General features: G+C 34.8%; 1 protein-coding gene across 11 annotated transcripts in view; it reads right to left on the bottom strand.

The window, feature by feature from the left end:
- CRPPA (CDP-L-ribitol pyrophosphorylase A) overlaps window positions 1–17597 on the bottom strand; it is a 358292-nt gene that overhangs the window by 227856 nt on the left and 112839 nt on the right. For all 11 annotated transcript variants that reach the window (XM_074367401.1, XM_074367403.1, XM_074367402.1 and 8 more), the window contains exon 9: window positions 3697–3828. In XM_074367401.1, coding sequence (XP_074223502.1) covers window positions 3697–3828 — 132 coding nt within the window. The remainder of the gene's footprint in view (window positions 1–3696; window positions 3829–17597) is intronic.

Genomic DNA, 17597 nt, shown 5'->3' with positions numbered 1-17597 from the left:
CAGCAATGGATCACAGATAACATTGTAGAACATTTATGGATACTAAAGAATAAATCAAGCCTTAGCTTTTTCCAAATCATTTTTCCCTAAAGGTGTATACAAAATATAGACCTCTAATTAGTAAATTATATGAAGTAACTATAGCTAATTAATCATATGCCATATTCTAGACCAAAAAGGCAACAAAAGACTAAAAGAATAAAACTAATCAGTCAAATTCACCAAATACAGAATAGCCTACACATACGTGTAAAAGAGCTCTACACAAACACAGAGGTTTAGTACCACCATACGTTAAAAAAAGACTGATGTAATCTATTTAACTATAAACATATGTCAACACTGGGAAAGTGCAGCCAAAAATCAAGACCATCTACATTATCAGAAATATCATATAAATAACAAGGCAGGTCTTCTTTTTAAAAAAAATTAATTTTTATTTTAGCTTTATTGAGTTGTAATTGAACATATAAAATTGCAAGATATCTAAAGTGACATCATGGTGATTTGATCTTTGCATATGTTGTGAAAGGATTCCCCCCATTTAATTAATCAGCACATCCATCACCTCATATATTGATCTTTTTTTGTGAGAGAGACTACTTGAGTTCTATTTTCGTAGAAAATTTCAATTATACAGTGCAGTGTTATCAACTATAATCACCATGTTTTGCATTAGATTCTCAGACCTTATTTGTTTTATAGCTAAAAGTTTGTACCCTTTTACCAGCCTGTCCCTATTTCTCCCATGCTCCCAGACCCCGGAAATCACCTTTCTACTCTGGTGATTTCCAAATTAGATGGACCACTTTTTTTATATTCCATAAGTGGCACCAAGGGCATGTCTTCTTTAAGCCAGAAAGAACATACATATAGCAGATATATGGAACTCAAGTCAATACCTTCTCTCTTTAGAGGAGGATCTATCAATGAACAGAAAATCTATCCAAAGACAACACACTTGATGCTCTGTCTTATGAAAAACAGTTAAGAATCTAGAAAGGTTTCACTGATCAGAAGCTTAGAAGGATACACAGCAACTACCTACAAAACACCTAACAGTTCTCACAGAGATGGATTAGATTTAGGGAACAAAGTCCAACATCTGAACACTACAAAAAGTTCTATTACAGCACCACAGAAAGCACAAACCAACACTCCACACTCAACAGGGAACAGAAGCTCCACCTTCCATGTGTTCATATCCTTGGTGTTAACAAAGCCAAGTAGGGCACTCAAGGTTAAAGATACTGAATTAACCACATGGAAAAATTAGTACTCAAGTATAAAAATACTCTGCACAGAGGTAATGGTGTCTTTATTTAAGATGTATTTGTGGGGAATGTTTCCCAAAGCTTCTTTAGGGAACTTTAGTACCATGAGTTGTCTATGGTAAAGGATTACAATAGAAAATGGAAAACGGCATAACCATTTGTCCCCAATTTGGAGATACAGAGTATGTTAAAGATTTGTGAGAAGACCCTCATTAAAGAAGTTTGTTTAACTTTATTCTGTTGCTTCCCCAATTTTTTTAACCATAGCCCTTTTTGAACGGTGTTTCTAATGAACATCCCAGGGTCTTCTGGTAAATGCTCTTTAAGGTGGAATTATGCAGTGGACAGTGTGTTGGGCTAGTAAGAATCAACTGAGATCTGTGCCTTTGAGGACAAAAGTAAACCCTGCATTTTAAACATTTTCACATACTTGAAACATCTTCAGTACTGTATTTTTAAGAAGAGACAAGCAACATCTAAGTAAGCTATCCTTGCTTCCTAAAACAATGAGAGAGGTATCTTGAAGGCCTTGCAAGACCATCCTTTTCCCACTTTTGGTAGCTTAGTAGAGGACTGGCTTAGCAGGTCCAAGTTTCCTTAAAAGAGCAGTCAGATACCAAGAAGTGGGCTGCAAAAGCGCCTCCTTTTCAACAAGGCCACTTTCCCAATCAACGAGCCTTCACAGGCACAGAGCCACATGGATATTCACTGTACTCCATTCCAGTAATGTGTAGAGCACGTCAAGTGTGGGGAAATGAATAACTGCAATGTAAATGTCAACTCTACACGAGTTACTGGGTTAGCAAGTAAAAACACAAGGTGCCCAGTTATATTTTAATTTCAGAATAACTACAAAGAATTTTTAGTGCAAATATGTTCCATGTAATATTTGGGACATACTTAAGCTAAAAAATATTTTTATCTGAACTTCAATGCTGTATTTCATCTGACAACCAGACCCTCCAGTGGAATGTAAGCTACAGCGCACAAAGACCGCTTTTACTTCATCTAAAGCACAGGACAAACAGAGTTCCAGGATGGTGTGTGCTCTAACATTCCCCAGCTTTTGGAATTTTCCCAAACTCTAGTTTGTTCCTGCATAGCATAGCATTAGTTGTATGCATCCATGACTTCTTTACATGGCACACAAGAAAGAGATGATTTATTTTTCCCACCATAATAATCTTTAGTACAACCAAAGGCAATCTACTGAAAAGGCAACATACCTGAAGGAAGGTCCAGACCTCAGTTCTTATTCTTACTCTGCCAGTTATGTCCTTAGGCAAGTATAGGTACCTCTTTAGGCCTTGGTTGTGCTGACTGAGGAACCCCTGCAGCACTAACATTTTGTAATTCCATAATCCTAAATAAACTCAACTTTACCTTGTCCTTGATGACCAACTAGAGATCATGCTTGCTTATTTTAAAAGCAGAGGAAACCACCTCAAAGGTAAAGAAAGTCAGGGAACGGGCTAAAAGATGGTCCTTATATTTAACTAAAATCCATTTGTTTCAAAAGAATTGTTACTTTCAGCTTAAAATGGCACTTTAAATATCTCATTAAACAATAGCTGTTATTCATCAACCATAAAAATACCTATCATTCCCTGGACAATCAGTACCAAATCACTTTTATTCCAGACCATTAGAAACAGCAGTTGACTGTTTTACTTCCTTGACTCCTCTTGTGGCACACCTCTAAGACACCATAAAGCACTCTGCAAGTTCGGTGAAAGGTATCTATGCACAAAGGGCAAATCCATCTTTTCTAACAGATTCTCCAAACAGTTTCATTTAAATAGTACAAAGAATCTATAATGCGAATTCACTTCGCCTTTAGCTTAACTGGCTATTAAGAGACTGCCAATAACAGTTTTTCTCTAGTTAAATGCCATGCCCTCTGGTAATCTGAATGCCATCCATTGCTTTCAAATGATTAAACTCTAGATCACCAACATCTTTAGCATAGCATAAAAGAAATAAGCAAATTCAAACTATACAAACACCTAAGAGTTATGACCTTAGGGTTACTAGTTAAATACAAAAGTCCCGTTAAATTTGAAATTCAAATTTCAAATTCCAAATTAGGGATATACTTACAATTATTTATTATTTATCTGAAATTCAAATTTAACTGGGAATTCTGTATTTTTATTTGCATATCTGGCAATTCAATGTGGGTTACGTAGTATGAGATATTTGCCAATCTTCATCTTTTTTTCCCCTAATCAAAATACTAGTTTTCATTTTTATTTTTCCCTTAGAGTCAATAGTTTCTACCTACTGTAGATCATGAACAGAGGAGTAATCTTCCAGCCAAAACTTTTATTAATATCTCTTTGCTTTTAACAAAATCATGTTTCCACCATTAAAACTGTACTCTAACGAACACACAATCTGAAGAGACCAAAATGTTACCTACCTGTGGGTAGTATATGAGAAGACCACATAATAAAATATTTCTTTTTTTCACTTCTCTGGCCAATTCCTTAATCTGCATTAGGTCTTCCATTTTCCGACCAAACGGTATTGATTTATTATCAAGAAAATGCACCTGCAAAATAACATAAAAGGTAACAATTAGAATACCATTCTCTTCATTTTCCCTTGAAAAATATGACATGAAAGAAGCCCAAAACGTCAAATTATAATATCGCAACTATCAATTCGTGTTAATGTCTAGTTGATCATTTCAAGCCATAAATGCTTGATAACATGAACCATGCTTTATAAACACACATGCAGTAGATACTCAATGAGAACACACTGTTGAAAAATATAAAATACTAATATTCTATTTCAATTTGTGTCAGAGTCAAACATATAAAGAATATATAATTTCATTAATTCCCTCAACTTACTTCATAATTTGTAATTTGAAACTAGGCTAGATAGAAATAAACAAGCATGTTAAGAAATTAACAGTAACAATAAAATTCAAGAAACTGCTTATCCAAATACATAAAATTTTTAGAAGAATCCCTTCTAAAGTAATCATTGGAATGCTAACAAATAATTCTCTACTTCTTACAGTAAATCCATAAGCATTTCATATAGAGTTCTTTAAGCAGTGTTAGTGTTTTCCTTGAAATTATTCCAATAACTATTTTAAAGCATTATTTACATTTAAATTTTAAGGTCTCGGGGTGATCTGTCCTCTTTTCTCCAAATTATTGAAGTTTTATAGTACTATTTGTCTCTCATTGGACATAAAAGACCTAAATCACAATAATAGTCTCAAAATAACTAATTAAAATGCAAATCTATATATACAATGAACACAAATATATGTATTCTTTTGCAATGTCAAATTTTAAAAACTCAAGAATTGTAATTTGTTCAATTATGTGTATTCACTAACTAGAACCATTTGAAAATATACTCCACCTGCCACCCTTCCTCTCTGCTCACTCATAAGGAGACATGCCTTTAGAAAATACACAACAAAACATCTTATTATACTCTTTCTGTTAAACAAGGGAGAGAGGGTTTTTTTTCCTACCATCACACTGCATTTTACTCTTCTAGGGAAAAACTACTTATATAACATTCAGTTTTAAAGATAACTATAAGATGATGTGCAATGTATATTAATTTACTAGATATTCATTAGCTATTTCCTGGAACTTTGCATTAAATATAGTCAGGTGAAGACATGCACATCCAGCTGCTTCCCCTTGAAATCTAAGGTGGCAATGAAGACTTTTTTCCTTAAAAAGTGCTCAACTGACAAAGAAACCAAGAGAATAGAGAAGAAAACAAAAAAAAAACCTTTTTCGGAAGATGAAAAGCAGAAAGAAAAAGTTTCAGGCTTTTCTACCTGCTGAAGAGATGAAGAAAAGACGCTGTAACCCTGGAGTCTTGGGTTCAGCTTCCTCTAACTTCTGTTTCTCTGAAAACTTACAAAGACGGAATTTCAGCTTTTTTACCAGGCAGCATTACTTATGGTAAAAGCAACTCCTGAATGGTGAACCACAACCAGGCTGGAAGAATTGTGAATTAACTACAATCACTAGACCCGCCATCAGAGTCATTTGACTTGTCACCAGGTACTCCTCTAGCTGGGACTGGGAAGCTAACAGCTATCAGCTATGGCAAAAGATGTCCATTCCTATTTGCAGCCTCAGGCTTCTAAAAGAATGGCTCATACCACCTTCTGTAATCTCCTTCCCTCACCCTTGAGAAGCCAAGGTCGAGGCAGAAGTGAGGAAACAGAAAAGCAGCCCCTGTACCAATGCAAGATGATGAGCTCAAGAGCCAAAGCAGAAGACATGTCCACCTCTGCCCCACCTTTTTTCCTGCCCTGTAGTCTTCCACAATGTTGGGCCAACTAGTGCAATACAGCCTTCCTCTAGTCTTATAAGTTTGCAATATCCACCTGAACCTAAAAGTGCTGGTGGTGGGCTTCCCAACAAAAAGCAGGCTAATTCCCCGAACTTGAGGCAATTTGGGAAACTGTAGTCATGGTATGAATCTGAAGCCAGGGAACTGGCTGAGGGTAAGAGTCTCCCCTCAGCCCATATGGCCAGATCACTGCATGGCCCCTGACAGCTGGACTAGGGAACAACACTGCTTTTCAGAGTTAAAAGCCTCACACGCCTCTTTACCTCTTTTAACTGTGTAATTACCTGTACTATTTAGATACCATGAAATGCCAGCAGCCACCATGTCCAACATACTTTATGTGAATGGGATGCCTTAGAGATTTGCAGTGCACAACCTGGGCAACCTTACTGCCAGCCTAGATAGATAATGAGATAGGCAGACATTTCTTAATTAATACTAGTTTTTCTGACAAATTTTGAGTTCTGAAAAATCTCACACTATAGTAAGGAAGGTGGGTGGTTGGGAAAGGGTTTTTGGAAAAAACAGCACAAGACACTGAAAAGATCATTTTAATTTGTAATTACAGCCTGCACAGAAAGTTAAAATGCACAGAAATGAAAGAGTGGAAATGCTGGTAACACATTATTTGGAGAAGAAATGATAGATATTCTACAACTGAGATTGGAGCTCTGCACCTCGAAGCTGCCATGAAAGTTGACCAAGAGGAAACAGCCCTCCAGGAGCAGAGGAACCTCTCTGCCAAGTCCGAGCTGGGAATAGGTGCTCATTTCTAATTTTCCCAGAAGAGTGTCCTAACAGAGACCGTAAAATTAATTTTTAAATTTTCAGTTAATTACATCAAGGGTTAATTATAAAAGTCGGTAACTTTAGGAGCCTAAAAATGCTAGACTAAAATTCTAGAGAATAAATTATATCAGAATGAGAATGCTCAATAGATAAAATGTGCTGAATACATTTTGTTTTGGAGGACAGAAATTAGAGACTGGTTAACTTATAATTATATATATTTTAAAAGTGATGCTGTTTAATTAAAGCTATAAACAATTGTATTTTATAGTTTCTGAACTTGCAGAGAGACTAAAGGATTATTTGTATCAATGCAGCAGAGCACAGGAGGAAAGTCAAGTTGCAAACAAAACGACTGGCCAACAGCAATAGCAAAAGAATAAGCTTGTAGAAGGAATCCCAGGTATAAAGATAAATATAAAACATTTAACTCTTTCATAAGTGGCAGATTTACCAGATTGGATTTTTAAGAAAATCTAACAATATGCTAGTTTTAATATAGCTGTCAAATGAAAACTATCTTTCTAGGATAGGATAGTTTTCATTCGACATTTATATATGATAGTTTCATTAGACATTTATATACGTACTGGTATGAAAAAAGACACCATACAGATAGTACCAAAAATGAAGACTGGAGCAATAAGGAAATCTTCCTACTCCTTAAAAAAGAATGTAATTTCATTTTTTTTTAAGGTAGCAAATTCACTCCTATAAACTAGTAAACTGCTTAAACATTTAACATGTGGGCGACTCTGTGGGTGGGCGAGGTTTCCGGCACAAAGAGTTTGGAAAAGGCTTCTCTGTGCCTCATGTCTTCTACACTCAGTTCTACACATGCTTTATATTTGTCTTGGTAACCATTTAATATAATCCTGGTCTCAGATGAAGTCCAACTAATTTTTTATATTTAAAAATGTAATTTTTCACTTATCTCTGAGGACAGTTATATTAGTTAAAGTTAAAAGTTAAAAATTAGTTAACATTACATACAATATTCCTTAAAACATCAGGAATGTTCCATAACACCACAGTTAGCACTTCTGTCTCATTCCAGAGTCCATGTTCACAGGAAGGCCTGGGAAGGGAGTCAGGATTTGTGGTAGAAGTGAAAAAAAGATTCTTTGTTTATTTGAGTAATGCATTGCTTAATGCCCACCAAAGTGGAAGGAAGATAGTCAAAATATGAGCTCTGGTAATTATCAAATAATTGAGTTAGAAAGAATTGGTAGATAGACCAGAGGTTCTTTGAAAACACACAATAGATACTGCAAAATTATCAACATATGTGTACAGAAAAGTAAATTGTGTAAATGAGGCCCAACATCTTCAAAACATCACTTTTCAAAAGAAACAGAAGGGAAATCTAATAATTGATGAAAGTGGTCAATATTAAGCAGATCAAAGAGTCTATCTTAAGGATTAAAAAAAGCTTTAGAAAAACTTTCATCTCACTTCAGCTATTTATGAATTACATGGATATTAATGAAAATTACTTTAATGAATTTACTTTTAAAAAGAAAAAAGGAACAAGCTTTAATATTGAGTCATTTCATTTTAGAACAAGTTTAAATCAATGTCACCATAAAATTCAACTCATAATTCTGATGAACAAAAACAAATTAAGTTTTAAGCTATCATGGAAACTCAGAGCAAATGCTTAACAACTCAGTTGTAAATCTTAACAAAATACCAGCAAAGCTAGTAATGACATTTAACAAAAGATAGTAAATAAAATAGTACTTTGTATTAAAATACTAGCCATACAAAAGATTTAAATGTTTCTACTGATTCAATAAATTAAAAACTAAATGAGTTTTATAATATCAGTAAAAAAATGTTTTATTTGGCTGCATTTTTTTAGATCCTTATTTAAAAGATCAAAGAAGTAATGGAATGAGAACTCCGTATTTTAAACAGTCAATAGAAAAACTTAATATTACTTTAAAACATGCGAAAAAATCATAAAATGAACAGTTTTTCAGATTATTTCACAAGATTATTTCTACTACAAGAACATAACTCTGCCAGGGCTGTATTATGCCACAATTATCTGAAGCATTACATACAGCTATAATTAACATCTGTATCATCTACAACAAATTTTAGAGCCAAGAGTTAAAAGCAGTCCCAATGATGAATATGAAGCATTGATTTGTTTAGCTAATATTATTTGAAACATTTAACTTCATATTTACTTATTTTTCTATTTGAGAAAACTGAGAAAATTGTCAGAGAATATAAATCACTGAAGAAGTTACAAAAAGCAGGTATGTAATTCTTCACTGAGTGTAGCCTAAAATTTTTATATATTTTAGTGACTTGTCAAAATTTCATTTTACATGATAAAATATATTACTGTTTAAGCAACAGTTATTATTAGGGCCATTTAGATAAGCATTTTGTGACTTAAAAAACAAGATATTTTTAGAGTTCGCAAATAAAGACACTGTATGCATTTAGGCAAACCATTATAAAGTCCATTATAGTACTTTGAATTTCTAAGAATAATTGATTCTGTTCTTATGTACCTACATTTGTAAGTGAAAATTATTAAATATATTAAAAATGTTTCATGAGGCGAAACAATGAAAGAGACTCTTTTCAGAAGATGAAGTATATGGAATACACAATGAAAACAAAAACTATTCAGAGACATGACCAAGGTGATCAAAATGCAGGGATGTTCTGTACAGAAGCCATACTAGCCTAGTCTCCACTGATTCATTCTGGGCCTTTTAAAAAAATACAGCAAAAATCATTAATAATTTCAGGAATTAATAATTGTTTAATAATCTCAGGAGTTAACAGTCATTTGGTAACATTTAATCATCTCGGATTTCTTTGACCTCAGGAAATTCATAATCTAATACTAACCAAAACAATGCAGACACACAAAATAAGATCTTAGGTATAGTTCTTCTGAATGATTTGGTAAGGTTAAACTTACTATAGAAAGATACAAAAAAAAAAATTCTGCTAGTTTAAGAAAATGTTAAAAACATTAGTCTTAGAGAAAAAACACAATAGCCAGAAATTTCAATTACAGTTCTTCCCATAACAAATTAGAAAATGACTGGTGTTCTGCTTTGTTGAGCTATTTTTCATTAAAATAAAGTGCTAACTTTACTTTCTAAGAGATTTTTTTTTTTCATGGAGCAATGTCAGGTAATAGAACTCACTCAATATAAAAAGTGGCCACATAAAACTGTCTACTAGAGTGACCACTAGCCAAATACAGCTGTTTACATTGTAATTCAAATTTGTTAAAATTACATAAAAATTAAAGTATCATAGCTACACCTCAATGCTCATAGCTGCAGGTAGCTAGTGGATACCATATGCAAAAACATAGAAATCAAAGATTCCATCATTGCAGGAAGTACTAATGGGTGACACTTATGTAGAACAAAAGAAGTTTATATGATATCATTACTGGTCACACATCCCATTTATTTAATTTTCTCAGTCATTACCTTATGTGTGTTACAAAAGGAATTTTCATTTTTGCCCAAATGTTACGTTACTACTTAAAATTTTGCTGTGAAAAATTAGATCTAGGTAAATCCAGATCTAGTTACAGTAGGTAAAACCTTACAGAATCAGCTAAAACAGACTGAGCTTTTTAAAAATTCACATATAAAACATATTCCTGAAAATGTGAAGGAATATGAATATGTGAAATAAATCTCTCAGTTGAGATGGTCCCAGTCTCCGTTTCTGCCCCAGTGGGAGTAACAGGGGCTGAATTTACCTTTCCACCTGAAACAAGTAAAAAAAAAAAAATAGACAAACTACATGAAACAAGCATTTTATGACATGATGCTCTAGGCAGCAAGTGACATCAGAGAGGTGAGAAACCAATGAGGTGAGCTCTATATTTGCCCCAACTTACTGCCTTGAAACAGTTTCCAGGCCGTGGTACATTGCAGGGTGGAGACCACACACCCAGGTTTAAGGCTTCTGGCAATAAAGGTGGCTAGAGTCCCCCAGGCAGAGTACCAGAGAGGAAAGAGGGGCACAGAACAGGAACTCTGAGATTGTCACAGTAACTCCCTCACATACAAAGCAGAACTCTTATCAGTGCACACATTTCAGAAAACCACCTAAGGCTGGGAAAAACCAGCCCCCAAACTGCGCCTAATACACACCCTGGGTCAGCAAGAGTGGTGGTAGCCACCAATCAGACTGGAAACCTTTGTAATTTACAGAGTGTTGGATAGAAATCTAAGAAGACTGCCTCAGTTGTTGGGAATGATTAGCACTGAACTAAATACACTGATTAGTTCCTCTGAAAAATCATAAAAACAATACCTAAAAGGGTCAAACTGTTTCCAATTAACTGTATCCTAGAATAAGGCTCAAAAATACTGATAGAAATACAAAAGCATCCAGCACTCAACAAGGTAATAAAATTCACATTATCTACCAGCTAATCAAAAAAAATCAAATGTGCAAAAAAGCAGAAAAACATGACCCCTAATGAGGAGAAGTCAATCAATCAAAACCGATGCAGAACTGACGGCTATTAGACTTAATAAAAAAGGACATTAAAACAATCTTACAGCTGTGCTCCATTTGTTCAAAAAGCTACAGAAAAAAAAAAAAGTGTGTTAAGTAGAGAAAAGGAAGATGTAAAATAGACCTAACCCTGTCTTCTAAAGTTGGAAATAACCTCTGAGATTTAAAAAAAATACACCGGAGGGGATTAACAGCAGACTAGACATTGCAGAAAAAAGGCTTCGTGAACTTGAAAATATAGCAATGGAAACTATTTTAAATGAAATAAAGGGGGAAAAGAGAAAAAGACTTAAAAAAAAAAAAAAAAAAGGAAAAATAAGGAGGGCATCAGTGAGATCTGGACCAACCTCAGCCTAACATGCCAGTATTTGGAGCTCTATGTGTGAAGACATGCATAGGTATGAATATAAAAAAAAATTAAGCATATTTTTCATCTTAGGTATTATAATTTTCATAAGTTTGATTTGAGTCTTTTTTTATTGAAGTGTAGTTGATTTACAATGTTTCAGGTGTATAGCAAAGTGATTCAGTTTTATATATACATACATATATTCTTTTTCAGGTTCTTCTGTAAGTTATTACAAGACACTCAATGTCATGGCATGTGTGTGCTGAGCTGAAGTGAATGGTCAGGGCTAAAAAATATTTGCTTAGCACTTGCTTTTACCATAGCGTAAGAGTAAGCTGAACAACATGAATGAGTAAAATATCACAATCTGTTGATATATTGTACACTTAGCATATTATGCTGAAGGTAAGTTTTGTTAAATTTTCTATTTATGACAAGGTACAGGCTACTCATTTTTGAATCCATTTAATTGAAAAAGATAGATGGCAAGAAAAACCCTTCTTCAAGTATCTAATAGGTTAGTTTACTGCATAATCCCAATAAATCGCAGGATTAAATGAAGAAACCTCCAATTATCACCCATAATCTTTGATTTTAAACTTTTGTCTTTCTCAAGATACCTCAGTATTTCTCATTAAGTAAATATATAAGTAAATGCTATGCACATGAACTAAAAGATAAAATTAATGCTCATAAATGCAATTTTCCATTTGCTTAATATAGTAGTGATTTAGAATTTATTTTGAAACAAAAAAGAATGCCTCTCACAAAAATGTTTGAAAATCACCTCCTAAATTCAATTTATAAGAGGAAAATCAAGTTCCACTTAGGAATGAGAAACACTTTCAAGGTTAATGCTACTTGTTAGGGTAAATGCAGGAAATAATATAAAATAAAACATAAACAGTCATTTATTGACACAAGATATGCTTCATAAAAAATGGAAACAGGTATCTGCAAATCAGTTATGGTTCTTGAATGAAAACAATTTTTTTCTAACAGGCAAAATGGAAAAAATTGAACTATACTGAAAAGAAAGGAGGATAGCATAAATCAATATAGTAAAATTCATGATGTTTAAATTTATACAGAGTAAATAACGGCCTAAAAATGTAGGTAAAACTAGCAGTATTATTCTCCTTAATAGAATGTAGCCATTACTTTAGATGCCATTTCTACTCATTCCTCATTCCCAGCCACTTTCATTTCTGCAAGTCACCGCAAAGCATCTATTTGTGGTGGGCAGCACTGGAACAGGGCGGGATAGGAGACATAAGTAACATCAAGTCAATTAACATTTCTGAATGCCTATGTATGCTCCTCTTGGGAAAGGAAAAAAAAAAAAAAGACTGAGCACAGGAGTGTCAAGGAAGGATTCCAAGAGGAAGTACTGTCACTCAAACTTTAAGGATCAAAGTCAATCAAGCAAACACTAGAAAAATAGTGCCTCAGGTGGAAAAACTCACCAGAGTAAACATAGATGTGTCAGATGACATGGTGCACGTGCAGAACTACAGCAGTTCAGTATTACCAGAGGGCAAACTGCTCAGTGAAGAAAGGAGAAGCAGGATGATAAGATGAAGCAAGAGCCACATCAGATCAAAGCTTTATGATCAGACTGAGCTTTATCCAGCAGGGAATGATGGCGTTCGGAGCAGGCTGCCCCAGGATGGGCCACTTTGACATACTGAGTATTCTGAATTACATTTACTTGAGAAACAGCAGGAACAAGAAGGACACTCTGAGCCTCCTCTACATCTCCCAGAGAGCAGGTAATAAATTTCCCACATGGAAGTCACTCTCCCTGTACCAGGAGGTCAAGAGATACCCTTATGGCCAGAGATAGGGAATTCAGGGCTGAAAAGTCTACGCAAACTCTGCTTAGTTTCTTCACTAATTATTAGCCAAGCTTAAGTTTGTCTTGTCAGTTCTTCACAAATGTACTGTTTCTTTGTCTAAAAGCGATGTAAACAGCCTGCTGTGATCCCTCTTGGGTACCAACATCTAAGAAAGCTTCATACATACAACATTCATTTTTTTTCTTCTGTTATTCTACCTTGTGTCAATTATTAGACCAGCCAAAAGAACCAAGAGAGGAGCAGAGGGAAAATTTCCCCTTCCTCACAATGAGAGTAGCGCGGTAGATTTGCAATTAGCAAAATCTGTCATGGTGGCTCTGATGAGGTCAAAACTGCAAACAAAAGAGGGACTGTGGGGAGGGACAGTCCCAGGGCAGAAGATGAAGAATCCAAATTTTTAAACTTCAAGTGCTTGAACATTCCTGTCAAAACAGAGGGATAATGAAGACTGGATGTAAAAAAACAGGAAATGGTACATGAGGCTTGATGACACAAACAGTGTATGTCTATTAAAGAAATGTCTAATAGACATTTTAGGAAAAGGACTAAGTAACTGTTGCAAAGAAATCACTTCAGACTGACAATTTAAACCAAAGATCAAGAAACTGGGGCGCATGGGGTCAATCCAGCCTCTTGGCTGTTTTTTGTGAATAAAGTTTTACTGAAACACAGCCCTTGTTTGACAGCTCTTTTAAGGCTGCTCTGGCACTACAAGAGCAGAATGGAATAGCAGAATGGAAAAGATCATACGGCCCACGAAGTCTCAAGCATTTATGATCTGGCCCTTTATGAGAAAAATTTGCTAACCTCTAACAGAAAAAATTTATATCAGATTCCAGCAAAGAAAATAACCTGAGTTACCTCTTTAAAAATGTGCACATTCTACTGAACAATTTTTAGGATCCTTTTCTTAACAATCTTAACAAAGAGGGCAAGTATTGACATCCCTCATGAATGTCACGTGGCAAAGTCAAACGAGCACGAGGCTCACTCTTGAACTGCGGGTAATAACATCTACAGTAATCAACTCTCAGGATTGCTCTGAGCATTAAATGGGATCATTTATTTTAAAAGAAAAAGAAGGTGACTCATTATTTCAAGCATCCTGTAAGTGTCTGTTATTACTAACGTTAACATAATTATACTAATAATACGCATTAGCAGGCCACATTTTGGTGAGGGAAGTTCTTAAATACAGTGGGAGTCCCATTTCTTACAAGTGGGAAGAACAAGAAACACAAGATCACTGTTGGAGTCTCACTGGTTGGGCAAAAAATATCCCAGAACTCAGTTATTACCGTAAACACATTAAGTTTAAAACAGAAATGTATAGCTTTTTTCTCAAAAAACCTAAAAATGGGTATAATAATCAGAGCACTCAGAAGAGACAGGCAGGCTTAACTGTCCTGTCATTCCAAGTAAGAATTTTCCATTGCTGACACTAGGATTATCTTGGCAAGAGCTGCTGCATTCCACCTTAGCAGGTACAGTGAATAAAGTATCCAGCATTTAAGTAGAAAAAGTATAAGCTTCAAATCTCATAAAATAATACCTCTGGTGCCTGGAAAACTGAATCATATCTACTTTTCACAAGCGCCACACATAAACTTATTGGAAGCAGCGGTTCAAGGCAAAGAAAGCATGTCTGGATCAAGCAGCTTTTTGTACTGATTCCATCACCTTTCCTTTCTCCCAATAAAAGAACAGTTGAGGCTTCCAGAAAACTGCCAAAGTAATCTGTTTTTAGGTGGCTATATAGTTTTATCCTAAGTGAATAGCACTCTGGCCTGAAATATTCTTCTCATCTTCCTGTCTGCTAATGATTCAACCCATGGAGAAGATTTTATTGTTTTGACTTGGCTTCTTCTCAGAATGTGAAGCATTAATATATAGAAAATTTCATAGAAAAGATGATCAATTACACAAACACTAAATAAGACTTGGCAAAAGCATTATAATATGAAAAATCATAGTTGTGCCTGTACCTGGAATTCTATTAATATTTAATTATTAAGGAGGCATTGGAAGGGTATAACTTGACTTTTTTTCAGGTAGGCTATAGGATACAAACTGCTGTACAAACACAACACGTAACACCAACACACACACAACTAGAAAGCTTTTGGACTGAAAGAACAAAATCTTTCTAATTATTTCTGCCAACAAATTCGGGATAACTGTCTGCCTATTCGGCCTTCAAAAGCAAAGCAAAAAAAAATCCTTCTTAATGTCACCTATCTTGCTATTATTCACCCAACCTCACAAGATATATTGAAAATTATACTTCCCCTCTCTTATTAAATCAAGCACCAATTCTTCGTGCTTCTATCTCTTAAATACATCTTGATTCTAGCCATTTCTGTGTATTTACTGTAAAACTACCCTAATCCTGGCCATCACCATTGTTTCTTGGACTATCGTAATAGCCTCTGAATGAAATCAAAAGCATCAGGCAAACTCTCTGAGCACTTTAATCCATTCTCCGTGCTGCATCCAGAATGATGTGTAAAATGCAAAGCCAGTCACATCAATTTCTACTGGGCATTGCTGCTTTAGAGAGTTCAAACCCTGACCAAGACCTGCGTGTTCCTCACCTTAACTCTCTCTAATGTGTAGTCCGTTCTCTCTGTTTCAGATTCACTGGCTCTTTCCAGTTCTGATCATTCTACGTGCTGCTCTTTGCAAATTGAAACGCTTTTCTCCTTATTTCTCTGATAGCCGTACCCTGCACAGTCTTCCAAATTTCAGCTTTCTCCCTTACACTAAAGAAGACCGATCCTGATCTTTTATTCCAGGCTCAGATGCACTTTTCTCAAATAGACCTAATTAAAGTTTTTACCTTAGGGTGGTGAATAGAAGGGACAGACAGTGACCGGGGTCCTGTGAACTCCCAACCACTAGATACTCCCCAGGCTAACTCTGGTCATCCAGCTAAGCTCATATTATAAAGAATCTTCATTTACAAAAACAAAAATAGCTAAATAAGATTATTTCCTTACTTAATGATCAAGATAAAATAGCATATACAGAAAATCAGCATATACAGAAATGCCTCATTCTTCTAAAAATGTAGTTGAAGAAAGGATTACATTATTAAATAAGCTACAAGTATGTCAAAATACCTGACACACAGATGTTCAATAAATGTTATATGAATTTATAGTAAGCAATTAGTTAGATAATGAAGACACTAGGATAGTTCCCTGAAAAGTGCTAACTAGACACCACCTAAAGTTAAGTTTTAAACGAACTTGTAAGCAGCAGCACTGGTGTGAATTTTATTAAGAAATCATTTCAGAAGATTGGGCCTGGGCTAGACAGGGCAGGATAGATTTCATGGGGGCAGGGGAAGGGAAATCAGTCTTGCAACTATTGTTAAAGAGAAAAAAAGAGAAATAAATGCAAAAAGTGAAGAGCTAGACTTAACCCAATAGAAACCAGACTATGAAAGGAGGAAGATAAGTAAGAATGGGACAAGTATAAGAGAAACCACCATTTAAAAAAACCCATGATAATGATTAAAGTATAGAAAGGTATCAAAAAATCACTCAAAAAAGGAACAGCATAACACCTGATATATATTTTGTGTCACTCTAATAATCTGAATTGCTCTACTATATCCATATGTAAAAGACATCCATAGTGGATTGTACAAAAAAGAGGTCACAAAATATTGTAGCATAGAGAACGTTTTTAGAAAGGTAAGTTTCTTAGATGCAGTCAAGGGCATCCCACTCTTTTACAGATAAAGATTCTGACCTAAAGTTCAGAGCTGTGAAATAACTTGGTGAGGTTGGTAGACACTTGTTATTTGCACATCAAGTACTTGTACCTTGAACCCCACTCCAGGTTCACATCCTTACCATGCCAAAGATCTCCTAAAACGTAAAAATAAGTCAGTTCTTTCTATTCAACACCTCCTTTACAATGATATATTTTTCTCCATGAAGTAAAATTTGTTTAGATATTATAAACAAAGCATTGGCATGTTTATATTAACATATGTATTAGCTAATTTATTATTACACAAGTATAACACAATTTTAAAACAATAAATGGTATTGAAAATATATTTGGTTCCATCTTTGTCAAGAAATAGCATAACATAATCAAGCTAAAGGCAACTTCCATTGTTTAAATAGAATCCAGTGCACACACACACACAAATCTCCTAAGAGAAATCCTCAGGCATAGCGTACTTTTTTAAACACGGATGATCAAACCAATTGCTTATTCCCTTTCCTAGGGCTAAAATTAACGCAACAAAGGGTGCTCATTTCACTGATTTTTGCCTCCTGCACATTTCCTGTTAAATTTTATAAACTGATTTACTAGGACATCACAGGCAAATAAATTCACAAACAACTTTGCTCATCTGACAAAGTTCTAGTAAACTACATAAAATTGGAAATTAGATAATGATTCCAACCCCTGTATTAGTCAAGAAAAAAATTATTCAGT

Source organism: Camelus bactrianus, chromosome 7, assembly GCF_048773025.1.
Source record: "Camelus bactrianus isolate YW-2024 breed Bactrian camel chromosome 7, ASM4877302v1, whole genome shotgun sequence".
Taxonomy (NCBI): domain Eukaryota; kingdom Metazoa; phylum Chordata; class Mammalia; order Artiodactyla; family Camelidae; genus Camelus; species Camelus bactrianus.
The sequence above is the reverse complement of the archived record's forward strand: the minus strand, read 5'-3'. Positions and strand labels throughout refer to the sequence as shown.